The sequence below is a fragment of the Hippoglossus hippoglossus genome, chromosome 3 (assembly GCF_009819705.1).
Source record: "Hippoglossus hippoglossus isolate fHipHip1 chromosome 3, fHipHip1.pri, whole genome shotgun sequence".
NCBI lineage: Eukaryota > Metazoa > Chordata > Actinopteri > Pleuronectiformes > Pleuronectidae > Hippoglossus > Hippoglossus hippoglossus.
Window position 1 is genome coordinate 25,080,282 of NC_047153.1, and position 16,500 is coordinate 25,096,781.

At 43.8% G+C, this 16,500-nt stretch overlaps 1 protein-coding gene across 1 annotated transcript; it reads left to right on the plus strand.

The window, feature by feature from the left end:
• Positions 1–3,754: 3,754 nt before the first annotated feature.
• LOC117753437 (piggyBac transposable element-derived protein 4-like) lies at positions 3,755–4,476 on the plus strand (the record flags this gene model as incomplete). The annotated part of the gene is made up of 3 exons (XM_034571521.1): positions 3,755–3,803; positions 3,929–4,125; positions 4,219–4,476. Coding segments are annotated over 3 exons (504 nt in total), but the record flags the coding sequence as incomplete, so codon positions are not given.
• Between the last annotated feature and the right edge of the window lie 12,024 nt (positions 4,477–16,500).

Consider the following 16,500-nt stretch of genomic DNA (forward strand, 5'->3'; position numbering starts at 1 on the left):
CTGAAGTGCAGGTATTCATATATTATGGATATTCTGGTGTTTAAATACTGAAATTTAAAAATTACTTTGATTAACATTACTCAGTGTAAACACGCCCGTTTGTAATGGGGCTGTTCACTTGACCTGTGGTTTTGCTGGTTGCGTCTTTCTTGAATCATAATAAGTGACTTGCAGTTATCTGAAGCCGGGAAAAGTAAAGACCAGCTGCGCACTTGGTGATGAAATGTCAGCTCTAAAGCCGCTGCTGCACAAAGGCTGTTTGCCTGTTTACTCAAAGTTTGGTGAAGCTTGACTCCGTACGCAGAAACCCCAACTGGAGAATCAGTCGACGTGATTGCCCTGTTGCCGTGAATGATGGTATAATTTGCATTGACGAGTCCCAGCTCCTCCTGCTACAGAGCGCTTAATTAATAAATGTATTAATATTGAACATTTTACGTGTCTGAATTGCACTTTCTTGGGCTCCCAGCAACACACCTGCCAAGTTTCAAGGACCTGGATTAAATACATATAGACAGACTTGTTATGTAATCTCAATTTAAAAGGCTACAATTTTTACATTGCATAATTTTTACTTTAACATAATCAACACTGTATTAAGAAGGCTGAAAAAGGTGATAATGAGAGTTATGGTTAATCATCATAATAACTGTCGTAGTGAAATTTCAACACGTTTTGTTGGACAAACTACTGGTTGATGTAGTTAAGGTCTTAGCAGGGAAGTCCCACCTATGGATCGTCAGGAGCAAAATTAAATTCCTGTGCAAAATATTTGAAGCTTGAGGCCAAGACACTTACTGACCTTCAGATACCAGTGAAATCCTTACATCAGACTTAGCTGCTGGTTGTATTGTCTTCGATTCTTGGAAACGATGAGAACCAGGAGGTTTGGGATCCGTCTGAGGCCCACAGTGGAGGTTTCTCTGGGGACGGATCATAAGGAGCCTCCTGCAGAGTGCAGAGATCAAAGCCGTCCAATTATAACAGAACTTAACCCTTCCTGACTGTAACGCTCACCGTCCCTACTGGCTGCTGTATCCCAGGTACCTTTCATCCCAGAGTCTCACACCTCTCACACCGCATGTGGAAATGATGATACTTGGCAAATAAAGAGATGTGAATCCTATTTAGATGTACCAGCCAGATTATGTGATATTGAAAACAAGCATTTGTCTAAATAATAGCGTGGGTTAAAAATCATTGACCTGCATTTAATGTGGGCGTACACACTTATCTTTTATTCATCTTGTGCTGTTTAGCATTCCATTCATCTTCAGAGATCATTTAATTGTATTCATTTAGCAACAAGCTAGCCACATAAATCTAAACAGATCTTTACCCAGCGCAGGCTTTTGACAAAACCAATCATGTATTAAATTGAAGGAGCCCTTCATTGCGCAGTGTATTGAAGTGGGCCGTATTGATAAAGGTCAAGTGCTTCACTGAAATGTACTGAGGTGCCATGAAGGTATCCATCAAAGGAGACATGGATGTGTCGTGCATGGTTAATGAAGGCAGGTCAACCATCAAATGCTTCACCTAGGCATTGCGAGTTGATGGATGGGAGCTGCACAGATTCCTGTAAAATGCATCCAGGTTATTTTTGTTATTATTAATTTAAGCACAGTGGGGATTACTACACAGCAGGCCGTGAATTGGAATACAATACTCTGTTATCCATATAAAGGTTTGGGTATTTTTATATCGACTGTATCTGTTTACATGGATCAGTGAAGTCAAGGAGAGATGACTCATGACGGATGAGTCAACTTCTCCTTTCGCATGTTGCTTGATGCACATTAAGACTAAATAAACTGTAAAAACTCAGCAAATTACTGCTCCGCTGCTGGTCTGAGGTAACACTTGATTGGATAAGATGCTGTCTGGAGAGCGAAGAGTCTTCTGCTGATGTTTATCAAGCAGGATATTGAAATGGAAATGGTTATTTGATTTTCTGGCTAAGCCACATTCCCTTCCCCCCCTGATGGCGAAATTGTATTTCCTGAAACTGTGTATACTTTATAGAAATCTTGGCTTTCAAATTGTGTCAGTGTCCATTTTTAAAGGCAAAGTATATGCGTTTACAATAACTAAATTTAATTATGTTTATATTTTCTTTGACATCTGTAAAGCAGGTCGTATTTTTCAATCACAATATTGTTTGTTGAAAGCTTCCTGATACATTAATGTTTGTTGGACTGTCTTCACCTAAATGTCTAATTCAAACTTCAACCTGCAACATGCACGTACCTTTTATTTTTATGCCTTCCATAAAAACACTGGTTATTAGCACAAACCCTGTTTTCACACTTGTAATGAGGGGTGCTGTGTGTGAGCTGCACACTCTTGTCTTGTGTGAGGAGCTACATCTTCACATGCAGCTTCAGCAGCTGATAGGGTGACATTGCCTTTTCTGTCGTGTCACTTGTGTGAAACAGTTCCGTCACCTCAGCCACAGCCTTTGAGGTGATTGGCTTGTTCTTTTCAAAATTCAACACCCACAAAAGTATAACAAAAAACAAGCTAGAAAAGGAAAAAAGACATTACCTGGGCTAGTCCTCTAAGCTGTGTTTACCACTGTATATGCTTTTATATTAGAAAATACTGTTGTGCAATTGATACATTAAACGTGACACCATTAACACTTGTGTTGTTCCTGGGTCGAATTGACCCAGAGTGTGTGTGTGTCTGTGTGTGTGTGTGCGTGCGTGCGTGCGTGCGTGAGTGCGTGCATGTGATCATACGCAAGCCCTGGCCGGTCAGGGTTAGGGTTAGGGTGACCCAATGGATTCTCATTCTCGATTATCATGGGAGTGGTCATTTAGACCCCCAGAGAGGGCGCTGTGGTGCTCTGTGGGGTCATTTAGACCCACAGAGAAGCCGCGGTGTCATTCTCCGTGTGCCACCCTCCCTGACCATGTCACGATGTCACGTCAGGCGCATTTCACCAGAGAACAGGTTCTCCAACAGCTATTCTCCCAGCAACCATCCTCTGAACCTGAAGAGGACGCGAAAGAGCCAGACCGAGAAGCGGACGGACAAGGAGATGGAGAAGCAGACCGAGAAGCAGACGGAAAAGCAGACCGAGAAGAAGACAGACGACAGAGACGACGGCGATGACGGCGACGACGACCCAGTAGGTGATGCTTCTGCAGATTCGTCATCCTTGGAAGAAGAAGAAGGACAAGACCACGGCACCACCACCACCGGACTTGTGGAAAGAGAGACCTTCCCATCAAGAAATGGGGAAATAACATGGTCCTCGAGGGCGTACGGCCGAGAGGAGGGCTGCTCCTCCTCCTCTTCCTCCTCCTCTGCTGCGGCTCAAAGCGGGGTCCCCCCGGGCCCCACAATGCACGCGACGTCCCGCACCGGTGACCTAGCCTCGATGTTCCGCCTGTTCATCACGCCGACGGTAGAGAACATCATCCTGGAGATGACGAATCGGGAGGGTCGTCGAAAATACGGTGATGAATGGAAAGGGATGGACGAGACCGACCTGCGCGCCTACGTAGGGCTGCTGATCTTAGCGGGCGTGTACAGATCCCGGGGCGAGGCCACCGCCAGCCTGTGGGACGCCGAGAGCGGCCGGGCGATATTTCGTGCCACGATGCCCCTAAAACTCTTCCACACGTACTCCAGACTGCTGCGCTTCGACGACCGCGAGACGAGACGCACGAGATGAGCCACGGACAAATTGGCGGCCGTGCGAGAGGTCTGGGACGCGTGGGTGTCGCGGCTACCGCACCTCTACAACCCGGGGCCCGAAGTGACCGTGGACGAGCAACTGGTTCCGTTCAGAGGTTAGTCTTTTTTTTTTTTAATATTATTATTATGTTATGTTATGTTAGTTATGTAGATAGCGGCTGCTAGTCCTCGTCCTCATCTCATCTCCTCTCATCTCTTCTCCTCCTGTTTTTCTTCCTAGGCCGGTGTCCATTCCGTCAGTACATGCCCAGCAAGCCGGCGAAATACGGGATCAAGTCGTGGGTGGCCTGCGATGCGAAATCAAGCTACGCTTGGAAGATGCAAGTGTACACCGGAAAGCCGAGCGGCGGACGCCCAGAACGGAATCAGGGGTTGCGGGTAGTGCTCGATGTAACGGAGGGACTGCACGGTCGTAACGTCACGTGCGACAATTACTTCACCTCCTACGAACTCGCGCGGCAGCTCCTGGAGAGGAAGCTCACCGTGGTCGGCACTGTTCGGAAGAACAAGCCCGAGCTCCCGACCGGGCTGCTCGCGGTCAAGGGAAGAGAGGTGTTCTCATCCAAGTTCGCATTCACGCCCACTGCCACTCTTGTGTCCTACATCCCAAAGAAAAACAGGAATGTGGTGCTCCTGAGCACACGGCACCCTGAGGCCGACATCAGCGATCGCGAGGACGGGAAACCGGTCAACGTCCTGGACTACAACCGCAACAAAGGTGGCGTGGACAACCTAGACAAGGTGATCGGAACGTACAGCTGCAGGAGGATGACCACGCGCTGGCCCCTGGTCGTCTTTCACAACATTCTCGACGTCTCTTCCTACAACGCCTTCGTGATATGGAGAGAGATCAACCCAGACTGGATGCCGGGCAAGCGGAACAAGCGGAGGGTGTTCCTAGAGCAGCTGGGAAAGGCTCTCGTGACTCCGTTCATCGCACGAAGGGAGCGCATCCCCCGCACGGACGCGTCCGCCGCGGATGTGAAGGCTGTAAAAGCCGCCGCCGCCGCACAGAGAGCTGTTGACTACGACGCTCGACCCGAGTGTCCGGCCTCCTCCATAGCCCTAGCAGCAGCCCCGCTCGGGGCGAGTAAGAGGTGTCAGATATGCCCCAGGAAAAAGGACTGTAAAACTCACACCATGTGCCGCGGGTGTAACAAATACATCTGCAAGGGCTGCTCACTTGTCTATTGCGCTACGTGTGCGTCCTAATATGGGGTGGGCTATGTGAGGGGGCCAACAGCCGGGGGAAGCAGGGACAACACAAGGGTTAAATGGTGTGCCTTTTCGGCATTCAATAATTTGGTTATCAGAAAAATATTAATATTAAATAATAACTTTAATTGATTAAAGTTACCTCGGGGCACCACCCTTCAAAGGAAGGGAAAAGATTTATTGATTAAGTCTCATGAAAGTACTAACTACAAATTTGGAACTCTGATTAACAATTAAATTAATAATTATAACCAAAGTTACCATATAGATAGTTAGCAAAGTTGAAGGATACAGAGTTCTTGACAGTGTAGTGGTTGGCAAAATTCACACTTATGCAACATTAATGAAAACATTTGTGAAAGAAAAACATTTATTATGAAGATAATAAAGTATAAAAACACAAATTACTAAAGGTGTACTTACTATATAAATATGTGTATGCGTGTGTGTGTGTGTCTGTGTGAGTGAGTGTGCTTTCAAAATGTCAGCTGGCCACTCTGAAGATAACAGACCCCCCCCCCCCCCCCCCCCCCTTTTGGAATGTTTACAACATGTGGCAGGAGTTAGAGAGATATGTGGGGAGATATGCGTGTGTGTGTTGGTGCCAGGTTAGAGAAAGTAGCTAGTTGCATGCAAAGAAAGACTGTGAAGAGCATAACATCACTAACATTAACTTTCAAATAACTTATAACCAAAATATCACAGCAACACAAATCAAACTTATAAACATCACACGGAATCGAATAAACAGTCTTTGCTTAGCCTAGTATAATTATTAAGCCCAGTTGTGTTACCCGTCCATGAAAAGCGGAAAAAGGTTGATGTGCTGTTTGAAGTCCAGTGAAGTCGTCTTGCTGGTTTGTGGCTCCTGTTGTGGTTCTGCTGTGCGATGCAGCTCTTGTGCTGAAGTTCTTAGGCAGGCTCTCGCGTCGCTGCCTTTTGGAAGGTTTTAGAAGTCTGCTCCAGGCAGGCCTGCTTGAAGGTTGGTAGAGCTTGTGGTGAGGAAGTTTCCCTCACTGGGTGAGTGGAAAGCTGCACCTCTCCTCCATGGACGTTGAGCAGAAAGAGAGGTGAGCTGGAGAAGCCACACTTCTCCTCTTGGAGAGTTGAGTAGAAGATGAGTCGAAAGAGGAGTCGAAAGAGACAGAAGAGAGGGGGGTCTTGGCTTATATTGGCCTGGTGACCTCATGGGTCATGGGGCCCAGAGTGACCAATAGTGGTTGAAACTTGTGTTCCCGGTCAGTTTTCACAACTCTGTGTGACGTTGAAGCACCCTGGGAGACTGAGTTCTGGAGGCTCTGGTTTGTCTCCAGAACAAAGAACATGTGATCAGGATTTGACTATGCTGTACATGTAGGCCGAACTGTAGCTCACAAATACCAGGTCCCAACAATACAATAAAAGAAATGGAAACATATTTTATATCTGCTCACACAGTACACAGTGCTTTTATGCTTGAGAAAACTGGATCAATCGAGGCTCATCCTCACTGGGGCTATTCTTTGATATGGGGTTTTCCAATTTCTGTGTGTCTGTATTAATTTATCTTATTGATATATCATCTCCAGTTGGGACTAACTGCAGATGCAGTTATTTTGGCTCTGTGCCTGACACTTCATCATGCTGGTAAAGCACAGTTTAATTTAACCAGCTGTGGTAAAGTTGGTCTGTGGCTCTTAGATTAGAGAGCTGGACTGGTGAACACGTTGCCAGTTACAATTCACAGAACGGCTGGACAAATGTGGGAAGAGAAAGCAAATGCTCCTTTTTTTCTCACATACGTCATTAAAGTGAACAAATTTAATGCTAACGTATTATTGCGTCTGTGTTACTGCTCTGTAGTAGAGTGTTTGTTGTCAGGATTTGTGTTTGGTCCTGATCCCGCTTGGGGTCCTTTTAATATTAGGTATTAGCTGATACTGAGTATGATGGCAAAGTAATATCAAGAACCCATCCCCCAGAGAGAAGAGGTTTCTCTACGTTGGAACTGCAAAAACCACTAGACTGTCGTATGGGAAACTAGTCACTCAGTAGCATGCAACACCGCCAAGGCCCAATAGTCGCCTCAAATTCACACCACACCAAATTACTAACACTTTTACATATCAGGCCCCTCAATATACCAGATTTTGTCCATACAGACCCATGAATTATTTCCTGGGAAAGCTGTGAAAATGTTAAAATCACACATTGTTAAACAAAGTAACTGTTAGGACCAGGTTTTTGTACCTCCCTTTTATCTCTGTTTGTGTGTGTGTGTGTGTCTACCTGGAGCTTGGCGGGGCCTCCTGTTGTCTACCTGCACAGCGGAGCTTCATCTCCTCATCAACTCCAGCTATCTTCAGTCTACAAAACCCCAGCTCATCTCGCCTGTCTTCGCCAGATCGTCCGTTCACCAGTGTGGATACATATCTCGCCTTAGCGATTGAACCTCTATCTTCTAGTGAGTTTTTTGTGCCTTGCTTTATGCTGCTTATTTACCCCGTGGTCCTTTGTTTGTCACAGAACCAGCTGCACAGCGTTCACCCGTTTGTTCACTTTCATCTGCGCCGGCCTCAGCCTGCCAGCACCTTTGGATCTCCACTGCCTGCCACCACCCCCCCAGCTCCAGCTATCAAGCAATAAACCTTTTTGTTTTACTACCATCAATCTGCTGTGTTTGTGTTCTGCACTTTGGGTTTGCAAGAAACAGATTATAACAGTCACAGAATATTCAGTAGGTCTTGCATAATCCTGTTGACAGAAAAAACACCTGAAAGGTGCTCTAGGCTGAGGTACATACGTATGATCCCTTGACCCTTAATACACATCAATACCGATATTCATTTAGAACAATTACATAGCACTTTTTTCACTTGCTTGCTGAGAGCATAATAAAAAATATTATAATAAGGAAGTTACATAAGAACATAAAAGTTATATTATAAGATAACAACGTGTTGCTCCTGAAAGACACATTGTGTTTTTAGAAAATGGTTATGGCTGCAATTATCTGCATTCCCTATCATTGATAATCTGCCCATGTGCCATTCTTTGAATGACAAACATCAAGATCTTACCTTTTGTCTGGTCTGTAGAATTCTATGAAATGTAGATAATAACCAACTAAAGCAGAGGCAGACGGGTCTTTTGACGTTGGTAGACTATTAAGTCAAACAACACAACACAATGATGCTCTGGCCATTATAACAGCTGTGTCTTTGAAGTTGGTGCTGTATTTAAATGTACTTATTTTCCTGCTGCAAAGAACTTTTACTGAGGCCACAGTTGAAAAAAATGTTGTAGCAAAAGGGGAAATTGTGTTGAATATGATGGTAATGCAGACCATCGATGATTAACTTCACTCCCTATGGCTCTGTCCACCTGTACAGCACTTCTGGTTTGAAGGTAACACAAAAAACTTCTGCAATCTTGGGTTGCAGGATACCTCCGTCTCCAGCAGTGTGCATAATTGCTAAACTATCATTGGTTGAATGTCCACCAAAATTCACAAAACCCACAGTAGTTGCTCTAGCTATCGCCAAGAAGATCATTTTAACAAACTGGAAACCCAAACATGCAATAAATATCAAACATTTGTCAAATCTTCATACAGAAAATATAGCGTTGGAAAAAATAACTCCCTCTCTCAAAAAGCAAACAGGAGTCCATTTATTACACATTTCATTCTTAACTTCAGTCGTACCTGTTAGCTAAGCACTAAGCCTGCCCTGCCTCCAAGCTCATGCCTTTAAAACATTTAGGTTTAGGATCAAAAGATTAAAATGAGGCAAGAGTTCAGAATTTCAGCTTTAATTTCCTGCTATTTTCTTCCAGTTGCGTTTAACAAAAGAAACTTTTGTTAGGATTAAGAACAACTAGTTTTGGACGACTGGATCGTTGCCTGTATGTGAGCTTTGCCTTGTCCTCATTCTGCCTCTGTGCTGCTAGCCGGGCACGGCTTTTCTTCTTCTGCCACCAACTGTAGCAGTATTTAAAAACCGGCTGGAACACTACTACTCTATCAGATCGTCACATACCATTTTGAAAGCTTACAGCTTTGCCATGCTCAGTCAGTCCACTCATCCACACTAACTCCTGCACTCTTTGTCTTGCTCTGATGGATCAGATCTCATTTTGGACCTTGACGCTGAGGAATCTCCTATCTGTACTAAACTCTGTTAGAGTCAGAGCATTTTTGTCTCCTTTCCGTTTTTTCTTCTTTGTAATACAACACTAAATGTAGGTGAGCAAAGGCAAAAAAACAGATTGTTGCAAAGTTTATAAGTAGCATAAATGTTTTGGTCGAATAACCATTGCTTGCAATAATTGCATCAATCCTACAACCCACTGATGTCATCGGGTCAGGTTTCATTTGTCATGCTTTTAAGGTCTTTTACTGCAGCCCCTGTCAGTTCTTAGTTGTTTCAGAGAGTTTCTCTCTTCATTCTACACGGGAAGTGAAATGCTGCTCTGTTGGATTAAGGTCCAGTGATTCACTCAGTCAGTCTAAAGCTCTCTACCCTGTCCCCTTGATTAAGACCACTGCCCAGTTGTCAGTGTGTTTTTGGTCATCGTCTTGTCGCATGATAACGGTCCTCCCAATTAGTTTCCCAACATGTATTGTACTTATGTATACTGCATATCTGTAACATGATGTTTCTGTAGACTTATGGATTAATTCTGAGTTACACCATCAATAAAGATAGTGAGCAGTCATGATAGCCTTTGATTTTCACTGCTAATGATTGGTTTTTGCATCTTGTAGCATATGTTTCTGCTTTTTAAAGGCTAATTTATGCTGCCTTTACATGCGATAAGAGATATCAACGATATAGCCGTCACAGCCCACATACCTCCAACTGTTACACGTTGGCATGGTTGTTAAGCAATACATCCACTAGAGGGCAAACATACTGATAGTGGAGGAGGTTATGAGAGTGCAAAACAGTCCTGGTGCCTCATTTATAACCGTTGCATACTCACAAAACGGGGCCTGACACTTGTGTACGCCACTTCTCATGCAAACGTTGGGATTTATAAAAACAAACTTGACGGGAGAATGTGCGCACTTCCACTTCCAAACTCTGACCCATGCGTACGAACATTTTGGAGATTGGAAAATGACGATGCAGACGTGAGGTGGTGAACTGAATATGGATCTACTTCATCATTAACATTGCAACCAACAGCGTTATTTGTGCTTGCGCGACGTAACTGTTCCATACGAACCTTCAATTGAAAAAGATATAAAAGAACTTACATCAAATTACATTAAGATAAACAGCAGAGTTGCAGAGCTGAGTCATTAATAGTTTTGAATATCTTCTAACACTGTGCGTGTATCATCCAGTATGATTGTGTGTGTAAAGTCGCTGCAGTGAATGTGACTGTGTCATCAGGCACACAGATCGCACTGGAGATCACTCACAAAAAATAAAGAAAAACTATTCACTTCCAAACTTCTATTTCCAAATAATATCCCAGAGTGGAGGTTAGGATCCACTGATGTGTGAAGTAATCGGTCCGATTGCTCTAAATATATAAATACTGCGGTGACACTTGTGCGTAACGCTGTGTGATGGATGCACACCAATGGAAGGATGAGGAGGAAACAAGGGTTCAGCAATCACAAAGATTGTTTGTCCCATGACGATGATTATTCAGCTGATATAGATTCATCTGTGATCTTGGATGTTTGTGCTGAACTGAGTCCAGTATTACACAGATCAACCCAATCGAATCAGACCATCCCAGTAGAAACACAAGCATATAATAATAATTCTGTTACATTTTATAGATTTAGAATATCACAGCTGTCTCTGAATTTAATGATCTGCAGTTTGGATGATTAAAATACGAACAGGCGATACAACAAGTTCCCTCCCAGTGTGACAGTGTGAAGCAATTGTTTTTTGGCCTCCACCTTTGAATTAGATTTTCTTCGTTTTCTTTAAAATCGCTCTTCACCTCCACCTCACTAACAAACACCGCAATGTCAGTGTCCGACAGTTTCGCTTCCTCTTCTCATCGCTTTGTGCCGTGACTCAGCGTGGAAACACATTGGTCAGCAGGATAATTTAATATTCATGAGGTGCTTAGCATTGACCATTTATGATTGAATATGGGCGTGTAGATCGCGGGATATGAGGCAGATCTGAGTAAAAACATTTCCAGGTGGACTGTGATTTATAAAGTAAACATTGCATTCAGGTGTGCATGCGCACGGTTTTATAAATCCGATTTTTTTGTGTACACCATTTTCAGCTTTTGGCGCAGGTACACTTTTAGTATGAATGCTACACACTGTTTTATAAATGAGGTATACGTATCTAACATTAAGCATAAATGAGTCGCCTTTGAACGGTAGTTTGTGATGCCTTCCATCGTGCCCTGTGAAGTTGGTGGTCACTGTTTGTTGTTTCTGGGTTTTTGTCCTTGGTCGACCTGTTTGATGTCTGTTGTTGAGTTCACCAGCATTTTCTTTCATTTTCAGGACTTTCCAAATTGTTGTGTTCTCTATGTCCAATTCTTGTGAAATGGCTCTGATCGATTTTCCCTCTTGTCTCGGCTTCAGAATTGGCTTTCCTTTCTCCCATAGTCATCTCTCTGCTCTTCACGGTTATTTGTCCTTTTTCACAACAAATGCACTTTTCACAGTTGAAAAAGGTTAAAAGCAACAAGAAACACCTGTTAGTCAAATGTTCCAAGATTGTCGCTCACTTGAAAACTGGGTGGGTTCAATAAAAGTGCCATGTCCTAGGTTCTTAAACCTTTACATATAAATACCAGTGAATAAAGTGCTGGACATTTATTCATCTATTGATCTTAAACCCGAATGTCCTCAGCGAGTGTAGAACAAAAACAAATGAATCAGCCTCACCATTTCAAAAGTGTTCAAAACAGCTGTCATCTCTTCTCCACTCTTTAAACTCGACCTGAGTTTGGTTTTACAGATAATGAATTGTCTTCTGAGACTTGATGAAGGAAAGACAAGACAAAGAATTCCAGCAGACCTGACATCTTTCTGATGCGACAATTTAACAAAGTAAGTCCTTGTTTGAAGCTCCACATAAAGACAGCAACTGACGTCTGCAGGAAACGACAGCAGTCTGCTTCTCCATGACCTCTCTGTGAAAGTTTGGAGTGCTCATTATTCTTATTTATTATCCTCATTTAAGACAAAATGTGTTGAAATTGACAGAAAAGTGATCATGACTGAATAAAAACATCCTTAAATATGTGTTGATATCATTAAAGGGGACATAGCATGCCCATTTTACCACAAGTTGATATGGTTCCTTGGGGTCTTAATGAAATGTCTGTAACATACTTTGGTCAAAATACCACAAGGATCATTTAAAACAGCACCCTTTTTACCCTGTATAAAACAGCCCTCCACAGAGTGACCTGTTTTGAGTGCCTGTTCCTTTAAATGCTAATGAGCCAGCTCCCCCCTCCCCCCCATGATTTTAAACAATATAAATTACATATTTTATATGATATAAATTATCAAATATGCATCCCATACTTTGTATTCCCCTTCTGTTGTCCTGGATTTTTAATTTTCCCAATCACATAATTAAATGTCCCCCTCTGCCCATCCACTACAAGCACACAAGCAGACAGACAGAGAGAGAAAGAGAGGTGGGGGGGGGGCTATGAAGACCATCATTTACCCCCGAACCCCGACATTCAACGGGTACAACAACAAGCGGAGAAAGCAGAATCGCGGGCTGACCTTATATATACAGTCTATGGGGCTGACCAGCGCGGAGAAATGCACGTCCCGTGTGAACGGCCAGGCGGCTGCGTGCTTGAGAACGGCGCTGCGCTGCCTCGCTGCGGCGCTTCCGCGTCCGGTGTAACCCGGCGGCGTAACGAGTGGGGGGGCTCTGTTTGTGCCAGTGTTACAGTAGTGCTGAACACTGCGGAAGTCTTCCACACTGCTGGCTGTGTGGTGTTGACACAAATTCCAGCTCACGCATGGGAGAGCGAGCGGTCGCGCCCGAGCAGCTGCTGCAGCCTCCCAGTCCCAACGATCCAGACAAATGCCACATGTGAGTGAATCGCGGGCTGACCAGCGCGGAGAAATGCTCGTCCCGTGTGAACAGCCAGGCGGCTGCGTGCTTGGGAACGGCGCTGCGCAGCCTCGCTGCGTCCGGTGTAAACCCGGCGTAACGAGTGTGGGGGGACGGGGGGGATGAGGTGGGGGGTGGGCCAAGACCATGTAGGGAGACTTCCAGTGCCTTGTTACGACACAAAACACAGGAAGCTCATTCGAGTCACTCAAGCATGACGTTTCTGACTTAGAGGAACCATAACAAAACGCGCGAGTGTTTTTTTCCCAGAGTTTTTGGGTTGGTAGACATGCCAGATACCCATATTAACCTGTAGAAGCACTAACAAAGTGGAATTTGCATGCTATGTCCCCTTTAAATAAAGCTTTTTGAATTTCTGTGGAATTTAATTTCATTAAAGTTCAGCTGAAGCTGCCTGCACAGTCAGTTATAAGCATTTCTATCACAAATATTGGATTAATGCTGCGTTCAGTTGCCTTTCCATTCCGTGGCATTTTTTCTGACTTCCAAACTTAATGTGTTCCACTGCATCTGCAAACTTCGATGCCCGCAGGATACTCATGTTTGTCTGGCTAGCCTCTGAAGCATGTATTGAGGACCTACATGAGGTAACACAACCCCCTCAGTGAGGAGAAATGGTTTATGCAAAAAGTCTATGTCTTGCTCATTCTAACCTTAAGCCTAGCGTGTAACCCGGCTCGGTTCCCCCGATTCTGTTCCCTAGACATAGGCTCTTCCAGCCTGACGGTTGTAAATGGTTGCTCTGACTTCACAGGTCATCCACCCCGACGACAGACATTGAGAATAAATTATAGAAAAAGTCATTTTTCCTCCTGATTGTGAGTATTCAATGAATGTATACATGTACGAGCAATTCCCCCCCCCCCCCCTCTTGTTGTGGGCAAATGGAACAAAGTACCTGAGACAATACCAAGTAACTCAATGTATAGGGGCTTAAAGTTGGCTGGAATATCAAACCACACCATTACACACAGCTGTTTGCAGGATGCACAGACACGAGGTAATGTTCTCATTCTGATCTCATCCATCTTGTTTGTAACGCTGCGTTCCATTGCACGTCGATAATTCAGTGTCGTTTTATCCAACTTCCGATCTAAACACGTTCCAGTGCATCTGCTCGGGAAAACCTGGATGCCCGCAGGAAACTCTTGTTTGTTTGGCTACCTATACAAATACAGTTATTATTATCAAAAGCATGTACTGAGAATCTACATGAGGTAACTGAACACTCTCAGTGAGGAGAAACGGGTAATGCAAAATGTCTATGTCTTGCTCATTCAAATAACAAACCAAACAGGTCAAAATATGTGTAAGCTAAACGGTTGCCAAGGTAGTTAGCTACAATGTAATGTAGGTCTACACTTTCCATTTCACTTACGGTTTCAAACCCATACTGTGCATATTGCCAGTCTCTGCATTCTCTCACACTTGAAAACACATTCACTGTGTGCCATATTGATGTGACATCAATTCGGCCGACACAGTCTACATGGATCTTGCCCGAGTTTCCGATTTTGGAATTCCGATTTGAGTAGCACTATTCCATTGCACTTTTCTGAGTCGGAGGTAGTTTTTTTTCTGAGTTCCGAGTACAATGGAACGCAGCCTAAGCACAGAGACAGAGTAAAGCATCTCTCTGTTGGATATCTGTCCTACCCAGTAGCTTATTGCTTTCCTCTTTTCTCTTACATTAATGTGGCCTTTGTACCCAGGATGCTTGAGGCCAGCATTGACTATTAGCTGTTTACTTGATCGTCTTCCATGGAAAGCTGTCAGGCCAGGCAAGACTTTATGATATCATTAAATGCTAGCATTGGACTGCTGAAGGACCTAGTCACTATAACTTAAGGCAAATTAGCAGAGAAGCAGACAATGAAAATGCTGCAGGGCTTCCAGCAGTAACAGTAGCTGAGGGATCACATTATTATTATTATTATAAGGTTCCATGTTTTTCTGTGTGACTTCAAAAAAAAGAATAGAGCAATGATTGCGACACCTAATTGAGGTTGCTCAGGTGACCTACGTACTGGCCACAGTAAAGGTTAATGCTTGTGGGAATTGTTGCCTTAATACACAAAGGTTCACAAAGGCCCAATCCCATTTCACCCCTTGGCCCTACCCCTACCCCTTGTTTTTGAGGGTTATCTTGCCCCTTGAAACGGAGTCACAAGGGGTAGTGGTTGAAATCTTCCTCTCCGAATTGGGACAGCCCTTCTAGAAGCCACTACATCGGGGATTTAAATCATATTAAAATATGTGATTATCATGCAAAAAAAATGATCGCTAGGTTTTAAGGTTGCTGTGAAAAAATTGACAATAATACATAGAAATTATATTACACTAAGATTTTACAATCATTATTGTAATTTTAAAATCCTTATTAATTGAGAAAATCTCTCACAGCTTGCCGGTGATTCGCAAGGCATTCTGGGTACTGCTACGTTCGAAGTGAGGGTTGGAAAAATCTCAGTTTGGAGGGGTATAAAGCCCTACGCCTTAGCCAAACCCCTCCGTCCCAACAGGTATTGGGACAGCCTAACCCTACACGGGAACGCGTCAAACAAAGGGGTAGGGCCAGGGGGTGATATAGGGCCTTAATGTTGTTTTAGACCATTTAAGCCATGCACAAGAAGACAGTCTTACGCCCAGGCCACACTGGGTGTGGGTGCAGCATGTGACGGCTGCATCACTGATCTGATGCGTCTCACGCACGTCTGTTGTTCACACAAGGACTGCATCTGCTGCATGTCTGCAACCGAGCTTCTATGTGGATTTCTGGTGTGACTGCTGTATTTCCTCGTATAACAGTAAGCTATGTACTCAACTAAATGCCAGGACACTAAAGTATGAAGCCGTGCATCATTTGTTCATGCAATAACAATAAAAACTTAATGGATTCAGTCAACAGAAATGTTAGACTGCTCTAGAGTTCTTAATTTGAAGTAAATCACAGGTTACTGTTTTATACATTTGTGTTTATAATACTTTTGTCAGATATTGAAACTGTGGTGAAAGATTATTCTTAGTTTTTATTTTGCTGTGAGCGTGAGCCACACGCAGCACAAAGAGAAACTAGACTGTAGAAGAGCAGCGTGACTCACACCCATGAGACGTGCCTGAGCTCAATGCCGGCAGGAAAGTTGCTCTAACCTGAACTAAAATGAAAAGCAAGACATTCACATGCGCTGCTCATTAATACGGTGCAGTACAGGCGTTATTGGCTTAACTTTCCCTAAACTTCATAAGTGTTTGGATGTAGAAAATCAACAAAATTCAAGATGCAGGGACATTTGCTACCAAGGAAATGCAATGCTTTTTCTTTGATCAACGTCTAAAATTTTGTTGGACAAAACATAAGACCATCTCATCCTGATGATCTTTAAAGCTGTAACACTATATGCATTAAAAATGATATCAGAATATTTCATTGGCTCAATAGCTTCTACTGTAACAGTAGTAACAGTAGTGTCTACATCCAGCCTGACCCTGCTGTGGC